Below are 18556 nucleotides of genomic sequence, written 5' to 3'. Positions count from 1 at the left end.
GGTCACTTCCTATCTTTCACAGCACCAAAAAAGGCGCTGTCCACACGGTTGAGCGCTGTCGCACAGCAGTGAAAGTTTCATGTGAGTTGCTGAGCACATTTGGCAACCATTAAGTGTTAGTCAGTGTTTCTTTACAACACAGTCCGTCAAGTAATAAGCAACTGACATTATGGCTATTTAAGGTTAGGTTTGGGGTGAGGGTCACAATGTCTGTTCAAATAAAGAAATTTGATACAAAGATCAGAAAGGCTGCGAGGGCCATGTGGAAAACATCACCATATTTCTTGTGATGATTCTATTACCAGGGAAACTGTGCTGCTGCATGTCCCGTTTTGGTAGTCTTAGACAACCTTAACGCCTAACAATTATTCCCAGAGTTTAAGGGGGGAGGATTTGTCTGTATGTGTTTGTGTTTTTGTGTGTGTGAGTGTGTGTGTGTTGGGGAGGAAGGTGGTCTGACTTGTTGAAGGTTAACTCAAGAACATGTTCTTCTACTAGATGATCAAAACATGTCAATATCTCTCAGGTGCGTCAACACTAATCCTGTCTGAGGTATGTCAGAAACTTATCTCTATCTCAGTCTGAGATGGAGAGCACTTAACAGGCAGTTCATTAGTTTAAGTCACTTCAGGCCCTGCTTTTTGGCTGATAAGTGACACTTATTGCCAAAGCCATCTGGATGATCTCCCCTCCCAGCAACAACCGCCTTGCCTGGGTGAGCACCAAACATCCATCATAACGCACTGTGTCGGCCTGTCTGTCTGTCTGTCTGACTTTGTTCGCATCTGATTTTGGCATGAGCAAAAAGCTTCAGAGGTGAGTGGCTGCAGCTCTCTCTCTATCTGCTGCCTGGTTCCCAAACTGGTGACAGAGACTCCGTGGAGGATGGTCCCCCAGCAGCATCCTCCAGTGCACTCATGCAATGCAGCGACAAAACAGCTCTGTCAGACAGAATGCAGACACGGCCTTGTGTTGACCCACTAAGCAGCGTGGGATCACGCTGAGTCACGACACCTGAGATCAGTGGTGGCAACTACAAATATGAAGCTGCTCCACCTTTCACCTTTTGACAGATGCCATGGATTACAGACAGCAAATTGCTTTCATTAAGTACTTCTGGCTTTTAAGTCATGTAAACAGATTATAAAAACAGATCAAAACAGCACAGAAACCACAAAGGCATATTCAAATACATATTAAAAAAAACCCTTTTATGTAATTGTGTAGTTGGTTATTTTATCATGTGACGAGACTGCCCATTCTTTACATGCCAGTGGAAATTTGTTTAAGATAAGCTTATCTGGATTTATTTTAATCCTTAAGTACAAACAAAGAATTGCCCTGAGGGTGTTCCTTGACTGACAGCTCAGGAATTGACATGTGCACTTCTGTATGTAGGAGCAGAAATGTCTCAAACAATGTGTCCACCAGAAAGTGATTGTCTCTAATGCAGTTATCATCACAAAGCCCACTGAATACTATCTGCTATGTGATTCATATGAGGGGAGTTACTTATCATTAAGGTCAAGCATTTAAACACTTGTGTCCCATCACCATGAGAATATCAAGGTGAAATGAATTTAAAGTGTGTCAGCTGCTGCTGCTTCAAAGCTCTCCATTGGCCAGCCACAGCACACTTTGTTGTCTTTGTTCATTCAGAGGGGGTGGGAGGGGCAGTGGCAGCTGAGGAGGAATAGAGTCCCACTGATTAATAATTTGTCTGTTTACTTCTGAGTGACACAGCAGGGTCTGAATCAAGGGGTTGCTGTCATGTTTTTCCATAAGAGAAGGCTGTCAGGAGAAACATCACGGAGAAGGACTGCTGTTCCGGCAGTGTGCCCAGTAGAGCTGTCACCGTGCCCTAAACCAGAGGCCCAGCGGCATGTCAGAGGGTGTCATCATTTCCATCTGACACATGGACGGAAATTATCTCTCATGACCTCTAATTTCTTGACATTTCAAATGCCTTAATTGTTGTGACTAATGCCAGATCGGCAGTTTCACCTGTCAGGCCCAGAATGAATCAATACCCTGGAGTCAATTGTCATGTTTAAGCAGGTCTTAGCAGACATTCATTGGGCGCTTTTCCATGCTCCACCTTACTGACTCAGCCAGGCAGCTCACAGGTTGACCTATGTGGGATCACAGTAGTGGCAAATTGTAATGGAAATAATGGTACCACAGATCATGCAGGAAATCAACTACCAAATGATCATAATATTATCATAGACTGTGCAGGAAATTGCTCAGCTTAAATTAATTCAGAGCAGAACACCAAATATAGTAGGACTGTTGTAATCAAATCAACCTGGAAAAATACTGTACTTGGGAAATTATGATAATAGACATCTTTTTTTTTGTTATATATGCTCTATATGCTCACTCTATGTGTATCAGCTTTATTGTTGAAAAATTAAAATTTTTTTCTTTTGGAATTGCCGATGAATTTTCTTTGCAACTTGCAAGAAAGACAATAACTACATTTTAATAGAATTGTTCCTAATGCATTTTCAGGATACTACTAGGTTTTAGTATAAAGGGTTTAAAGAAACAAGGTTGTACTTTACATTACAGGGAGAAAAAGGATCCATCTGGAGGCAGAAACATGACTGAAGGTATGAAGGCTCGTCTTAATTAGTGCTCATCATATCAACATTACATCAGTTGCAATTAGCTGAGCCAATTTCTGTCTCCTGCACAAATACATTCTCATGTCACAACAGTGACTGCATCAACTGGGCACAATTAGGGAATCTGAGTAGCAGGCTTCCTAATGTGCAACTAACTAACAATACTGTCATCTCTCAGGGTAACAGTAGGCAGGGTGGAAGACAGCTAAAAACCCCTCAACCTGATGTGAAATAAAAAAGGCATCATCTAAAATCTCTCTCAAAATGATGAAAACCAAACCTTTCACAATATGGTTTGGCAATTAGATCAGCCAAATCTTCCGCAGGTGATTTGCATAGTGGTCACTTGATAAATAAAGGCGCCCCTGGAAGTGACAGTATATAAATGACTTGTTTTGCAGACAGCAGATGGTGGATATCACAGGGAGAGACAAGCTCACTCTGGAAAGTACCACAATGCATGCCAGCTGCTGCAGTCTCTGGTGCCCTTTCCCCCCTACGCAATTAAGCTATTCACGAGTAGTACGGTCGAGCTAATAGATATTCAATTAATTAGTTAAGAACAAGAGGATTCACTCCCTCGTCTATTGACTGACTGACCTCTGGTGATTGATCCAAGAGCTCAGTCAGATTCATTGATCTGATTAAGGGACAGCACATACAGTATATTCAACACTAAACAGAGAAGAGCAGAGAATCCTGAGGCTTAAGAGGCTGTGTGAATAACGTGGACAGATATTAAAAGATTACTGTTTATCAGAGGGAAAGGAAATTAATATCTCGGGTCATCATAAAATGACGGTAATCGTAAAGCACACTTGATGAGTCAGCAGCTCTGCCCAATTCTCCCACGGGTTACATTTGCATGACACAATAATTGATTGACAGATGTATGATATGAATTCTCCTGGAGCTCCAGCACATGCCAAGACAAACAGAGACAGGAAGTTGTGCCTATGGTGAATAAAAGAGGGGGGAGGGGCTCGGTCTCCATGGTGATGTGTACGTGTGTGCGTTTGTGTGCGTGTGTTTGTTCGCCTTACCTCTCTGAGTGAAGGGTCAGTGATACTGTCCAGGTTGACAGAGCCCTCGTAAGTCAGGTAGTGAAAGACGTTGAGGGCACGCACCGCCTCTGGGCCTCGCTGCTTGTAGCCGAAAATAAGGTCAATCCACTGATGCAGCTGACATGACACAAACTCGCTTTCCAGGGCCTGTCAGAGGAGTACAGGGCAATTAGAGGTTAGAGTCATACCAGCAGTGCACAGCACACGGGCCAAAAGACACAACACAAATTCTACTTCCACACAACAGTGGGCACAGCAAAACAAAGCTTACTTTACTGTGCACAGATGACCTCCTAGTACATTACATCACAAAGAGTGCTACAAGGGAAAAATAACTTGCACTCAGTCAAATAGAGAGAAGTATTTAACCTGTTTTGCTGCACATAAAAACCAGAGAGGAAACGGAAGCATCCCCTCCCTTTGATTTACTAGGCAAATTCAGGACAAGTCTGCCATATCACATTTCTTTGTCCACTTAAAAAAAAAGAAAAAAACAAAAAAGAAAAAAAAGAAAAAGAAAAAAAAACTGACTGATCTTTGCATGGAGACAAAGAAATTGGTTCAGTACTAACAGGGATCCAATTTACTGTAAAACCATCTGCAAGAGCAACATTGACAAATTACTTGTGAGAGCGAAAAAGGAGACTAGATTTCTTGTGGGAGTGTTAGTGAGAGATTTGGGATAAGATTTAAGGCTGATAATTATTATAAATCTACCTATGGAAGCCATGCAGTGGGGATTTGATGTATTGTTCCACAATATGGTACAATATAATTCCCATGCATGCTGGTGGAGGGCTTTGCTGGAGGAATTTACACTCCTCCCCTCGCGTCAGGAATAACAGCCATTACCAACAAAGCCTGCTCGAGCACACAGAGGCAGAGTTTGCCACAGGGCATATCACTACAATTGAAAGTGGCACATGCAAAGATGGGAAGTGGGAGGAAGAGAGAGAGACGGAGGGAGGGAGGGAGAAAGAGAAGGAGGGAAGGAAAAAAAAAGAGGGAGAGTGAGAGAGAGGGGGAGGCAGGCAGAGAGATTCAGTGACAGAAATGAAATAATAGAGGAGGCAAGAGTGTGGCCTAGCTAGGGAACAGAACAAAAGAGAGACAAAAAAAAAATGGGGGCAGAAGACTATGATTTTCTGGGCGTGTGAACACACTGGTCTACGAATGTAACAATGCAAGGCAACATCACAGACGTATCCTTCAACAGTGAGAAAATATCCACTGGCAATCCCTTTTTTCAGTCGTCCTCTTTTCTTGTTTTGGAGATGCAGACATGCCCGTAACAACTCCAAGCCTTTTTTTTCTCCCCCTCCTGACTCTCTCCTTCCACCCCCCAACTCTGACAGTATACAAGCCTGATAGAGCTCGACCAGGCAGCATGGGTAGAGCATGGGGAAAGGTCACCTCCATAAGACCAGCCCAGCTCTGTCACTCCAGATGAAAAGGTCAAGTGTGTTCCCACAGCCCCCTCTTTACCTGTTCCAAAAACACTGTGGCCCTTAACCTCAGGATACATAACATGTATTAAACTCTGTTTCTTCCTATAACAGTATCACTGAAGATGCTGTAGTTTTAGGGGGGGATTTAAGCTTAAATTAGAAATCAGTTTTTCACACTAAAAACTCACTAGAAACTGCAAATTTATCATTTTTTTCTCAAATTAACCTCTGTATAGGTCTACAAAAATGCTAATAAAATACCAGTTCTATTCTTAATCTAGTCTCTACCTCTGGTGTAAAGTAATTACATAGTAACATAGTAACATACATAGAAACATGAGCATGGTGTATACAGTAAACTGACATTGTAGTACAGGATTTCTAGGAATTGAATATTAAATCTTATAAATAATATGCTTTAGCTTATTAGTTACCATCATGAAGCCTTTTCACCTTTAGCAATCTGAATTTACTTTAAATGTCAAAATCCCTTAAAAATATGTACATATCTGTGCAAAATGCATCTGCACAGTTGTAAGCAAATGCAATGGCCATTTATCATGTAATTTTTGTATGAATTTTTTGTATTCTTTTTCGTTAGGCTCAGTGGGTGGATAACTGGTTAGTCGCTACAGAAAGTGATTCCAGATTACAAGAGTAACAGAGTTTATCTGATGGCAAGAGTCTGTCTGGATTTTCATTTTTGTCCCTGCGCTACTTCTGAAAACTGCTGGGGTTGTGGGCTACATGTTGATAAGCTGTCAGTAATAAACGTGCATACACAGACTTTCACACAGACGGAGAGGGTTCTGCACACTGCCAAAGTGATGAGGCCCGGCATTACAGAAGGTAACACTATAGGGCAAACTTGCCCTCAGTCGTGTCCTTTAGTGACATCACTCGGGTCAGGGGTACAGTGTTAGTATTGAGCGGTGCACTTTATTAGATGGTTCATGAATAAGACAAGGAGACACAGATGCATGGGAAGGTTAGAGGAAAGAATAGAAATAGATATATTCACTACTTCAACAGTGAGAAGGAAGCAGAAAAGCTAAAAGTAAAGAATTCATCCCCCTATAGTGCATATATAAGTTAGTACTATATCACGTTTCATAGTATGTGACATGACACTGTGAGAATGAGACTGCTGAATAGTATATAATGAATAATAATATGAATAATAATCTTTATGAAATTAATCTTTACTAGGACTGGGGCAATACCTGAAGTGTCAATTTATCCTGTTAAGATTGATAGTATAGTTTTATTTTCTAGTGTTATTTCTGTAATATTAAACTGACAGTGGATACAAGATAGGTTAGGTGCTATTTTGTTGGCAGAGACAGAAAGGCAGAAAATGGTCAAAGATTATGTTTAATTTATGGTAATTAATAAGATAATTCTTATCTCATTGTAAGTAATAATTAAGGTAAAATTAGATATGGATAATTTTGGATAAAATAATAATGCCATGAAATTTTGGAATTAGACACATGCCTAAACCTTACCATCCTGTTTATCCTAACAAGGTCCTCTGGCTTTTTGGCCCAGGCTGGCAAGTCCACATCACAAACCATGGTCCTGTCCTCCCTCATTCCCAGATGGTAGCCGTTGCTGTTGACAAACATTTCCGGGAGGTAGTAGAATTCAGGAATCAGTTCCTGCGTTTTTAAAGGAAGAGAGATGTTCATGTTTTACGGTTGAATGACAAGACGATGCTTAATACCAGTTTTCACCAAATAATCGCTTTGCAATTCAGCCAAGTGCAAGAAATAACATATGTGAGGGCAGAGCCACAAAAAACAGAGAAAAAAGGTTCTGAATCCCACTGAGATGAAGTGAGAATTCAAGGGGGAAGGTAACACAAACAAACTAAGCAGCAGGCCACGAGAAGGTGGTGAGAGGTGCTAGTCCAGTTATTCCAGACAGAGGTGTTAGGTGTGTTAAATGAAACTGGGACTGAGTTGGGTTTTTCTCTGTGGTCTCTGGGCTCTTGTGATGGGGTCAGGACCTCACAGTGGAGGGGAAGTCTATGTGGTAAAGGAGCCCCTTGCATACACCTAAGAAGAGGGCAAATATTTTCCTGAGTTTTGAGACAAGACTATTCCTAAAGGATTTTCTCCTGTGTTGACCGACCATATTGCTGTTCTTAAATTTTCTAACCCATTAGTTACACAGCATGCATTCTTTACATTAATGCTGAGTCTGACCATTTTACAAAGCATATTGAATGCTTTTTGAAGGACTTCTCACCTTCCGGGCAATCATTTATACATTATGAACATTAAGACTTATATATTAAGACTTTATATTTTGATGCCTGAAGTTACATTAAAAGACTTTCAGTGTGTTTCTGTATTTTCCCAGAAATACAGCCATATCATACCATTGTTGAAAGGAAGAACATTTGGACAGACATCACTTGCTTTATACTGAATTACCATGCAACCAGAACTTAGCTTTGATTTAAAAAATAATAATGATAATAATGATAATAATAATAATTTTAAATTAAATGAAATTAAATGGTAGTCAAGCCATCAATCCAAAAACTACGGCATGCTTTGGAAAGGTAATGAGCTCAAAAAGCAAAACTACCAATTTGCTTCCTTAAGAAAACATATTTGCCACAAAAATTATGTATGTTTCCAGTGATTTTGCTGTCACCACTCTGTTCCATTATCCTCCTCACCATACAGTCAAGGGGATGAGCGAGTGAAGCCTTTGCACAATGAGGCAAATGCACACAAGGAATGTAGGTCCCCTGCTCATTAGGAAACATACACACCAGACAAGTTAAATGTTGTAGCCTGCCTGAGATTATAAAGGAGGGTGCAAGCAAAGTCCTTCTTCTCCCTTATAATGTCTCTGGTGGAAGACAGTATTTTAAGTCCTTGTATCAAGCTTGTTTTATGAATGCAGTGTTTGTCAGATTCAGTAGTAGAATGGAGTTTTATATTGCCTATGGGATATATAATGTGCAGAGCTTTTAGGCCCCCATAAATCATGGGGTTTTGAGAGAGCCAGTTAGCATGACATGGTACAGGCCAATAACACTGCTGCTCTGCTGTTGGTCACATTTCACCCTTCGCACGCGACAGGGAAGGAGGTACAGCAGCCATTCCTCTCAGTTTCCTTCTGTCTCTCACATGCACACACATACACACAATCACACTTTCCCTCCTCTTTTCCTTCGTAAACTTCCTGCCGTAACTCACTGCCAAGCCGTTAAAACTGCCAGCTCCGTTTTCAAGCCACCCTCCCATGGCAGCCATTAATTCTGCAACAGCATCGTAATGGGCTAACAAGTCAATCACACAAGACTCCATTGCTTTACACTGTGTCACCTTAATGACATGTTCGTCAAAATCTGTCACCAGTGGAGTGCTGCTGGATTCCTTCAGACAGCATGGTGGCAGTTTGTGTGTGTATGAGAAAGAATGTGTGTATGTGTGCCCAGTACTTCTAAAAAGAAAAGTCTGCTTCTCTGTGCCCATTGGTGGCTGTGCCAGCTTAACATAACTGTGTGTGCACCATGAAATAAATGAGAGGTGTGGATGCACATTAATAATGGGGTGGTCGAGAAGGTGAGGCTTGGTCGGCGCAGGGTTGTTTCCATATGACTTGCTCTTTTAGGAGGTCATCCCCATCAGGGGTTAAGCCTCCCTCGATCTTGTCGTCATTACTGCTGGAGAAGTCCAGGGTTAATGAAGGAGAGACCCTGGTAAAAACAAGCTGCCTTTTAATCAGAGCCCTGATGGCCAACTCGGTGTACTGGGCCGAAGCTGACCTTAACCCCTGACTCTTCTCTCAGTCTAAGTTGCTACATGGATGGCTGTGCATGGCGCTTTTGTGTCCGTCTGTCCATATGTTTGGCTTTATTCTATTTTAGATAGGATTCTATTGAGCAAAACCCTATTCATACGTAAGATTCAAGATTATAAATACAAGAATAATATAAAAACTAGATCAGAATGCACGCAAAGAACATAGGAGAAATAACAGAAATGGAGATAAAAAGAAATACAGCAAATGTTAATAATCAAATCAGTTATTATAATACAATTGCCTTACTATTTATCCTTATTGCATCATGAACCAAACAAGCTGTTGCATAATATTTCCCTGCTTCTAATACATTATGAAATACTGTTAGTAATCCACCATTGTCTTCCACAGTACAGTGCCTCTCCTAATAGATCGGTAGCCATCCTATGTCTGTAAAAACAAATGCGTGCAGACATACAAGTAGTCGAAAGTAGGCTGTATTTGTTAACAGGGTGGTGTTTGACTCTTCGGCTCTTCACTAGCTTGCAGCTTTCTGCTTCTGCCTCACGTAGATTGTTGGCTGCTCTCCCCCAGATCCTGGCAAGTAAAAGCCCTGTCCGTACATAAAAGACTACATTTTAAATAGCTTTTGTCATTAATGCTTTATTAATTGCCTGGGGCAACACTACCCAGTGCAGGGTGTGTTAGAAATATATGACACTTTGAGGTCAGTGCGTATTCCTGCTGCGTGTTATGCAGTGGGCAAAATGGAGGCGAATCAGCAGGGTTCAGCGTTTTCGGTGACTGCTCTGTGGATTTGCAGAGGGAGGGCTTTGTCTTTCTCTCAGACGCAGCCTTTGTTCAAACTCATGAGTGCTTGCATGCACAGACACAAGATCAGTCTACCTCTGAGATAGTTTGTTTTCTGCATGAGATAAATCAAATGTGCATTTCTAAGTGCTTAGGGTATTCCTGTGCACCATGGGTCTTTGTGATTCGCTGTTTGGATGAGGCATTTATAATTAATGGTATATATTTTTGCAGTGGTGTTGAGGCACACTGACTGAGGAGGGGAGCATAGCAAGTGAGAGGCTTGTGTGGTTATTCTCCCAATTATACATGCAATTTATCTTATTCATATTGTGCAATTATATTTACATATACTTTTTTTTTTTTGAGGTCATCAGATCTCAACTTGTGTGTCCATATAGACATAAACCATGGATTGCACTACTTCGCTTTTGTTGTGATTCTCACCTTTACATCAGAGGTGTCCCTCTGACAGTTTCTCCAGGAGCGGGCAATGGCTGAAAAGGTGCGGTCAGGGTGGTCAAATTTGTTGTTATTGGCACTAAGGAAAAATGTTGTGAAGGGCTCCTGCAGAGAAAGAAATCAAACAAAAGCAAAGATCAATGATCTCCACCCAAATGTAAAATCATGATTGTCTTCTCCACCCTTTTGATACCCATTTTAATTGCAGTCAGCATAATCAACATAATGGAAATCTCAGTACTGTTTAGGACCTACAGGATAACAAACTTGTGAATAGTCTGAATAATCTGCATTATTTAATTGTGATTCTTTTCTGCAGCAGACTAAGGGATCTCGGTAGACATCAGTCATTCATTGTATTGAGGCCTGAGGGAGAATTAATTAGTGTTCTTCCTGAGTACAGTAAACCATAATGATAATTGGCTCAAATTTGGTTCTCTCAGCCTGTGATAGCGACCATTGCCGGTTGGAGCGGATGGATCACTCACCAGAGGAAGAAAGGGATTGTGGGAACAAACCCACAGAGGGCAATCTAACTGCTGTCAAGGGAGGTCCCTCAGTTCATCAGCCCCTTCCTACTAATAATGGGGGATAGGAGAAATACAGTAACTCTCCATAAAGTTCTTTGAAATTAATAAGCTGACGTCAAAATCAAATGAATACAGACTCAAAGATACCATGGAGGTTATAAGGGCTTGTTTTGTGGGGAACAGATTGGAAGTGCATGTGCCTCCTCCCTCTCTTCCAGAGTAAATGAGGACAGTGCTCAGTAACCTTGATGGACATGTCTCCAGCGCTCACTGGGTTGCCTGAAACACATAAACCTGTCACAGCGGCCTCTGTAAATCATTACCCAGCCACTCTTTATTTAGTTCACATATGCCGGTTTACTGGCCTGTGAAATGTGTTTTCTGAGCGCCATTGGTCTAACTCAGGTCCAATCAAATTGAGATGTCGAGCTGTTTCCTGTGCAGAAGCTGACAGACCTCAAAGTAACAACATCATCAAGTCTGACAAGTGACAATCAACTAATGCAGAGTCAAAAATGAAAAGCTGTCTGAGGATGTGGGTTCGACTTCATTTCTATTCAGATGCTTGACTAATTCTGAGATTTTGAACGCAGTAGAATAATGGGTGTGAGGGTGGCTGAAGGAGTGATTTTACTCACTATTCTGACAAGCCAGTGCAGGGTGGTGGCAGCAGTAGAGTAGTGGGAGTTGTAATGACAAGGTGGTGTCTGGTCGTCTTCCCATGTCTCATAGCGTTCAGCATAAAATGCTGCACGCTTCGGATTCAGAGCACCAACAGGCTGGACAGAAAATAAGGAAATAAAAGCTTCAGTTCCTGCAGTGGAGTAATTTGTTCGTTATTTGCCTGTGTATGTAAAACACACCTTTTCCCCTCAAAGCAACCCTAAAAAAATTGTACAAGTTTCCTATTGTACACTTTTGTACGTCACATTCTTTGTGAAGGCAAACAAAAGTAATTTGCACATATGGTAGGACCATTTGAATATTTGAACTGAAATTGCAAGCTTGACAAAAAAACACTGCTGTATATGTGTCCAATATGCTGAATACAAAACTGTGTTTGATGATTTTACTGTAATCTGGGATGCATACATTTATCACTATTTAATTTGATACTTGCTACTTAATTTGATGACACTTCCCTTCTAAACAGTTTCTGACACTGACCTATTGCGTATCAATACCCCATGAATAGAGGACATTCTCACTCGTAAAACTCATAATAAGAAAAAATATACATTACTAAAAAAAACCTAATAAAACAATCAAAGCTGAGAGAGAAAGAAGATGGCCTAAAATGACTACAAATCATGTCTAATATACTACAACAAACCACACAAACACAGTGTACAGTCAAAGTGACCACCTCTGTATCCTTGACGGTCATATAAACAGGAACAACAGCTCTGTAGTATCAAGTAAGTCTTGAGACAACCAAGTCTTTAAGTACCTGCTTGCGCAGTAATGATATGCACAAGCACAATCAGAAACAGATTTTGAAAAAGCTAAAAAAAAGCTATACTAATAAATAACATAGTAATAATAACCAATTGTAAGTTAAAGCAAGACAAAAAGCCATGAGCTAGTCATTGATCTTGCTGTTTTTAAATTGTTTGGATCCAAAAACTGCAGAAGCTTCGTTGAGCATTTGTTTTAGTAAGCTGCAGAAAGTCTGTAGATCTGAGGACTGTACCAGGCACATGTCTTGGCCGCGTATTAATACAGTGAAAGACAAGTCAATGAAAGGATTTATAGACAACTTCAAGGAATTTAAAACCTATTACATGTAACTTTAAAACAGTGAAAGCCAGCGTGAGAATTTTACAACAGGAGTGATATGAGCTCTTTTCCTTGTTCTTACTGTCTTAACTGCCTTTTCATCCACACAGAGTGGCTTGACTTAGATTGCCATTAGGTCAGCAAAAAATACACTTTACCTATAGTTGCTCCAATATTTGGATTGTTGAAATACTGAAAGCAAAAGCTGCTGGGTTTTTTTTTCAGCAACTGAAACCAATATGGTTAGCTCTACAAGGTATTTTTAGGAGTGTTGCCTATGATCACCTCAACAAATGATCTCTGTCTGTAAGTATATCAGTGTGCAAGCTTATGTTTTAGCATAGAGTATGTACCATCTCAGATCTGATGTTGTCTGAAAACAAAAAAAAAATGCAGTTCATAATAAAAAAAAAGCCTTCTGCGAAACATCGATGCAATACATATACTAGTCGGACTCATATAATGTACTCAATTTCACATACTTACTGGGCATACACACAAGTTACATTCAAAGCCTCATAAAAGAAAGATTTTCCTTTGGAAGTCATTTGTTTTTTCTGCATGATCATCTGCCTGAACCACTCAGTCTTAATCTGTTTTGAGTCACAAAATGGAAAATCTTACAGCTAACAGATACAACGGGTCTCATGACCAGTCTTTCATCTAAATTAAATTTTGATAATCATGTGGATAAATGACAGTCATGAAAGGCTTATGGCGAATACACTTTTAAAATATATTATTAAAGTGCACGAAAGCACCCAAGGAAAATTTATATTTTTGTGTAACCCATAGTTACTAAAGGATCTTTTTTCTTACTACTGCACTTTGTAGGCATTAGATTTCGGCTCCATTATTACAGTTGTATATATTATATATATTGTATACAGAAACAACTATGCATGGACCAGACAGAGTTAAGACTTTGTGACACAGGCCATTTACTGGCAATACTCTCATTGTATAGCAGACATGATGGTCCAAATGCGTGTCTGCAGTAAAATTTATTGAAGACCATAGCAGACAATGAACCTACAGTAGTTCAACATTGATTTACCCTTTGTCCTTTGTTGGGTGCGTAGACTGAATAATTTGCTTTTGTTATTTCTTGTGTTAGGAGAGCAAAAGGAACAGAAAAAGCATCTTAGGCATAATTAACTGAGATAAACTTGCAGAGCTGTAGTGATTCCCAATTAGGCTACTTGTGATGAGGCCAGCAGAAAGGCTGGGGGAGAGTTGAGGGCAGACAAGAAGCTTTACTCTGGGATTTGTCTGTCAGACCCCATTATTCTCTTGAACCCTAAAAAGTTCCTGTTGCGCTGTCTTCTGTCTAAAATTTACAGGGATATGGTGGCAGGGGTGATCAGAATGGTGCACTGAGGATGGAAGGAGAAGATCTGAGCGTCTCCTGCTAAATGTTGTGGGTAATCCACATGGATTAACCCTGGATGACCTGATTTACACCCAACGCACCCACCAAGCCAATCACTTTACTTAGCGCTGCTACTCCCATCTGTGTTCAGGGCCTAGTGTGCATGTTACCTTAAAAGCTCCATACAACATGTACAGATCAGCCAGACGTATACAGAATATACACAAATATACAGAATAAAGTATTGAACATTTGCTATCTTAACATTTTCCTAATTTCAAGATAAGAAGTATAGGAAAAAACAGTTTCCTAAAAAGCCCAAAACCAGCCTTTCACTGGCAAACAGCAGAGCATGAAAATTTCCAAAACGTCAAATGAGCAATGAGTGCAGTGTCAAGACTGAAAATGTTAGAAATTATTAAAACTCTCATATTACTTGTTCTGTATTTGAAGAACTGCTGCCTCATTATTGTGTGGGTATAAAATAGAAAAAAATAACATCACAGCTATATTTATTTGACATCCATCCAATAATTTCTTAGTTAGGCCAAACCTAGGATAGCGTGGTTCATTATTTAACCGCAGACTCAGTAATAACTTCAATATTGTACTGACACCATCACTGGGTTTTTGCCCTTTGGCGGCTGTTTCATTTTCATGTGTTCTTAAGGCAACAAAATTACTCCCATTAAACATACGTTTAGTGGTGAATAAATTGCTTTCTCTGCCTTTTCAATCACCCCGTCCAATATAAGAGCCTCGGAGGCATATTGGCAGTCAATATCAATATACTCAGTATGACTGAATCGGTTACAGAGGGGGAAGGGAGACTGACTGGTAATGTAATCAATGGCAGCTTTTTTACCTGAAAGCTGCAGTTCTGAGGTCAGAAGAAATAAAATAAAAGCACTCAATTCAAAAGACGGATGCCTAAAAATAAAGCCACTTATTTAGGATTGCTAGATTGCACTGTTCTTTTGGCTGGGTACAGTTTGTATACAGCCTCAGTACGACAGACAGACTGTCTTGGTCATTTTGAAGATTAAGGTCATATCCGTGTGTGGCACAGTGCACATGCCTGAAGCTCTAAGTCAAAATTTAATGGGGCCAGTTTTTGGTTCTTCTTTAAAATTTAATGGCAGTCCACATCAGTGTTAGCACAATTGAATAGACTGAAAGAGAAGTTTATTGAGATCTGCGTAGATTTATGGGGTGATAATAGCCTTGCATGTGACGTCTTGGCCCAGCTGGATCAGGGTGCAAGCCACAAGACGTCTCACACTCCGTAAAACCGCTGCTAGTATGTTTAATGCAGGTTAGAGAGCTATGAAAGATCCAGGTAATACATGTGACAGCGGCAGAAGAATGAGGAAAAGACATTTGCAGGTAATACTAATGAGTGTAAGAGGGGGATAAGTAAACAATTAACATAACAGGTATTAGAACTACAAGTTACAAAATAAATAATTGGTAAGAATTTGATTTATGGTGTATAATAAATGTTTTACTTGCCCATTGCAATATCATGGTACCAGAAGAAGCTGGAAAACAAACTGAGTCATGTTATTATAGGCAACAGTGTATAGTATATGAAACATATAATTGTGCTTAAAAGGATATTACAGGCCAACATTACATTTTTAAGGTTTGAATTTAGTAGTAAATCAGGGTTCTGTTCCCCTGCTACGACCTTTCTACCTTTCCCTGAGACTAAACTAACCACTAACACATCTTGAATGAAGCAGCAGGTTACAGGGAAGGGATCCAAAAACATATTTACTGACAAGTTATTTCCTGTTAATTCTTTTATTTGGCTCTACATAAATGAGGCAAAAATGTTCTCAGTGTTCCCAAGTCACTCAGCTGTGTAAGCACAACTCTAATAAGACACTTTCTGAGCGGCTTGTAGTGTAGTGTGAGGTAAGAATGTTGTTGTTTTCAGGAAAACTTGTGTGGCTGGGCAAGGATAATTATACTGACTGCATGGGGAAACTTGTATTGGTTCACACAAATCATTATCCTTCAGTTATTCTTTGTCACAGGTTGCTGTCATCTTAAAGGGAGTTTGCACCTGGCAGACTGTTGAACAAACTGCTAAAGTTGGGACTGTTATACAGCAAACTCACTGAAATGTAAAAAAAAAAAAAAAAAAAAAAAAGCTGACAAATGGCCTACTTTCCATTTCTAAGGCAATTAATAAAGTTGCACTGGTACAAATAATAAAGCAAATTTAATATATAACTATAGGAGTAAGGTTCATATGTAGATGTATGCAGATGGGTGAAAAAATAAGGAAAAACATGAATACATGAAAAGGAGGAAAGAAGGAAAGCAGAGGGAAAATTAAAGCTGTTCTGGTGGCTTGTGGTCACCCATCTGTATTTAAAGATGAGGCTATAAACCCAAGTGTTGAGTGTTGGTTAGTGAGCTCATTGTAATCTCTCCAAAGTCAACATTAGGCTATAAAGCTGACTGTGATTCTCTGTCTTAACAAATCTGAAGCAATGTCTAGTTATACTGTATCCCTCGTGTGCAACAAGTTTGTGTCCCAATTATCCTTTATATGTGTGTGTCTCTGTCTGTCTATCTATCTATCTATCTATCTCTATCTATCTATCTATCTATCTATCTATCTACCTACCTACCTACCTACCTATCTATCTATCAAAAAAAAAAAGAAACATGTAATAAACTGACCATAGGTAACCTTGAAAAACACAAAACTTCCACAGCATGTCTGCTGAGACACAATCAAAGCTTGACTAAATCTAGCTCCTGCACTGTTGTTTCTGGGAGAGTGTGAGCATAAGGTAAACTGAATAGCTACTTTCAGGTTAGTCCAAATTCTGGTCTGCAGTGCCTCAGTGCCTTCTGCCATAAAAAATATGAGGAGAATGCATGATTGATTATCTATTTAATTAGAAATAAAAACCTATTTATGATAAGATAGCATAAGCACTTCAGTGGTCCTTTAGTGCTTTTAGTCCTGTCATAATCATTATCTGCTGATAAGTACAAATCAGGCTTTGTTTACCTCTGTTCAACAAAGAATAATCACCTCTTCCCTTTTCCCTGCATTGCTCATCATACTGATCACAGATCTAGACAATGAAAACAACTAGTTCAGACAGTTCCACACTTGCTCCTATCCAAGTTCATTTCTTGTATAACACCTGACCCAGTGAAATACATCAACACAACTAAACAAAGTATGATCAAACTTAGATTTGGCTTCAGATTCAATCAGGATCATTTGTGGTGTTGCACTCCAAAGATGCAGGAAATGAACGTGGCTGCTGTTGAGTGAGTGTGCAGAGAGAGCCTCCATTTGTTTGGTTATATCTAAGCTACCTCCCAATGAGACGCATATTGCATTTTATATTTCAAAAGAAATTACATTACAGTATGTTGCTATGGTGCTCTGTCAGGAGAAGTCGCAGTCGTTTTTGCTTGCCTTGTCAGAGGCAGGACTGTATGCAGCCCCAGTCTAATGCAATCAAGTTGCTCCAACTCAAGATAAAGCAGATGTGCTCCCAAACAGCCTGACTGGAGTGGAAGTGAGGGTGAAGAAGGCTCCATTATGGAAAGAAAAGTGTGGAGGGGGTCTTTGTAAGAGCCAAGTTCTGTCGGTGTTACTCAGAGTGCGTCTCTTAGAATGATCAGCATGCACTGAAGCTTTGAGAAGGAAACAGATGAAAATAGTTCTCTCTATCTTAGCAAAGCACATTCAGAATAGGCTTACACAGGTAAATCAATATTATTAGTATTATTTTAGTAATTTTAAGTAGGTAAAAATATAACACTTAAATGGCTTGAGTAATGCACTTGTCACTTTTTGGTGTTGCTTGTCTCTTGAAATTACATTTTACAAATGATACATCTAATAAATTTTAGTCAGTGGATGAGGAAGCATAGTGTTAAACCACAACTGCTTCACTTCTGCTCTTATCGCTTTCTTATGCAATTATATGAATTTCCATCGCATCATTTAACAGCTATGAGGAAGATTAGCTTCCCCCTATCTATCATCCACTTGTCACTCCATCAAGAAATAATCATTAGAATCTAATGAAACACTTCACTGCATGAATGTATCTGACATCTAAATATGCAGAACGCTGGCCCTGAGGCAAAAGAATGCTGTGTTCAATAGCACTGTTCACAGCTGACTGAATGCCCAACCAGCAGGTAATTGTAGGTGTGTGCAGTAGGTTTGGGAGGATATTATTTGGCACATCAATACAAAACTCCAACAGCTTAAACAATGCTGTCCGTCAAGTGGCAGTCACCTGTAACTGACAAACAGGTCTCAGGTATGATTCTGTTGTGTGGGAAAGAAAGCCACCCAAATTGTGCAATTCCAGCGTGGGATCATTTGAGAATAATTTAGGAGTATTAGTGATCCTTAGGTTTCTAATCTATCATTTAGCTGCGATTACAATTTAGCTTTATCCAGTTTATTAACCTAAAAGTAATGATATGACAATTTATCCTCATAACGCTGCAGCTCACTGAGCTCTGGAGTGACAGATGATATTACATGAGGTAATGTGGTGTTATTCAACCAAGAAAGAAAAATAAACGTACAATTAAAACAGGGAATGAATAAAATAAATGTAGTAACCACAAGGTCTGGGTTTGGAACCACAGTAGTCTTTAGGAACAAACCAGAATGTGTCTGTAGTAGCATGTA

The 18556-nt window shown here is 39.8% G+C and overlaps 1 protein-coding gene across 1 annotated transcript in view; it reads right to left on the bottom strand.

Annotated features, from left to right (window-relative positions):
* The window catches only part of LOC108876017 (neurobeachin-like), a 186317-nt gene that overhangs the window by 12658 nt on the left and 155103 nt on the right, over positions 1-18556 (bottom strand). The window contains 4 exon segments of the mRNA XM_051065349.1: positions 3674-3841; positions 6651-6803; positions 10168-10287; positions 11351-11491. Of these exon segments, the coding sequence (XP_050921306.1) occupies positions 3674-3841; positions 6651-6803; positions 10168-10287; positions 11351-11491 (582 nt within the window).

This window comes from Lates calcarifer, linkage group LG21 (genome assembly GCF_001640805.2).
Source record: "Lates calcarifer isolate ASB-BC8 linkage group LG21, TLL_Latcal_v3, whole genome shotgun sequence".
NCBI classification, from domain to species: Eukaryota; Metazoa; Chordata; class Actinopteri; family Centropomidae; genus Lates; species Lates calcarifer.
Note: the sequence above shows the minus strand (reverse complement) of the source record. Positions and strands in the feature narration are given on the sequence as shown.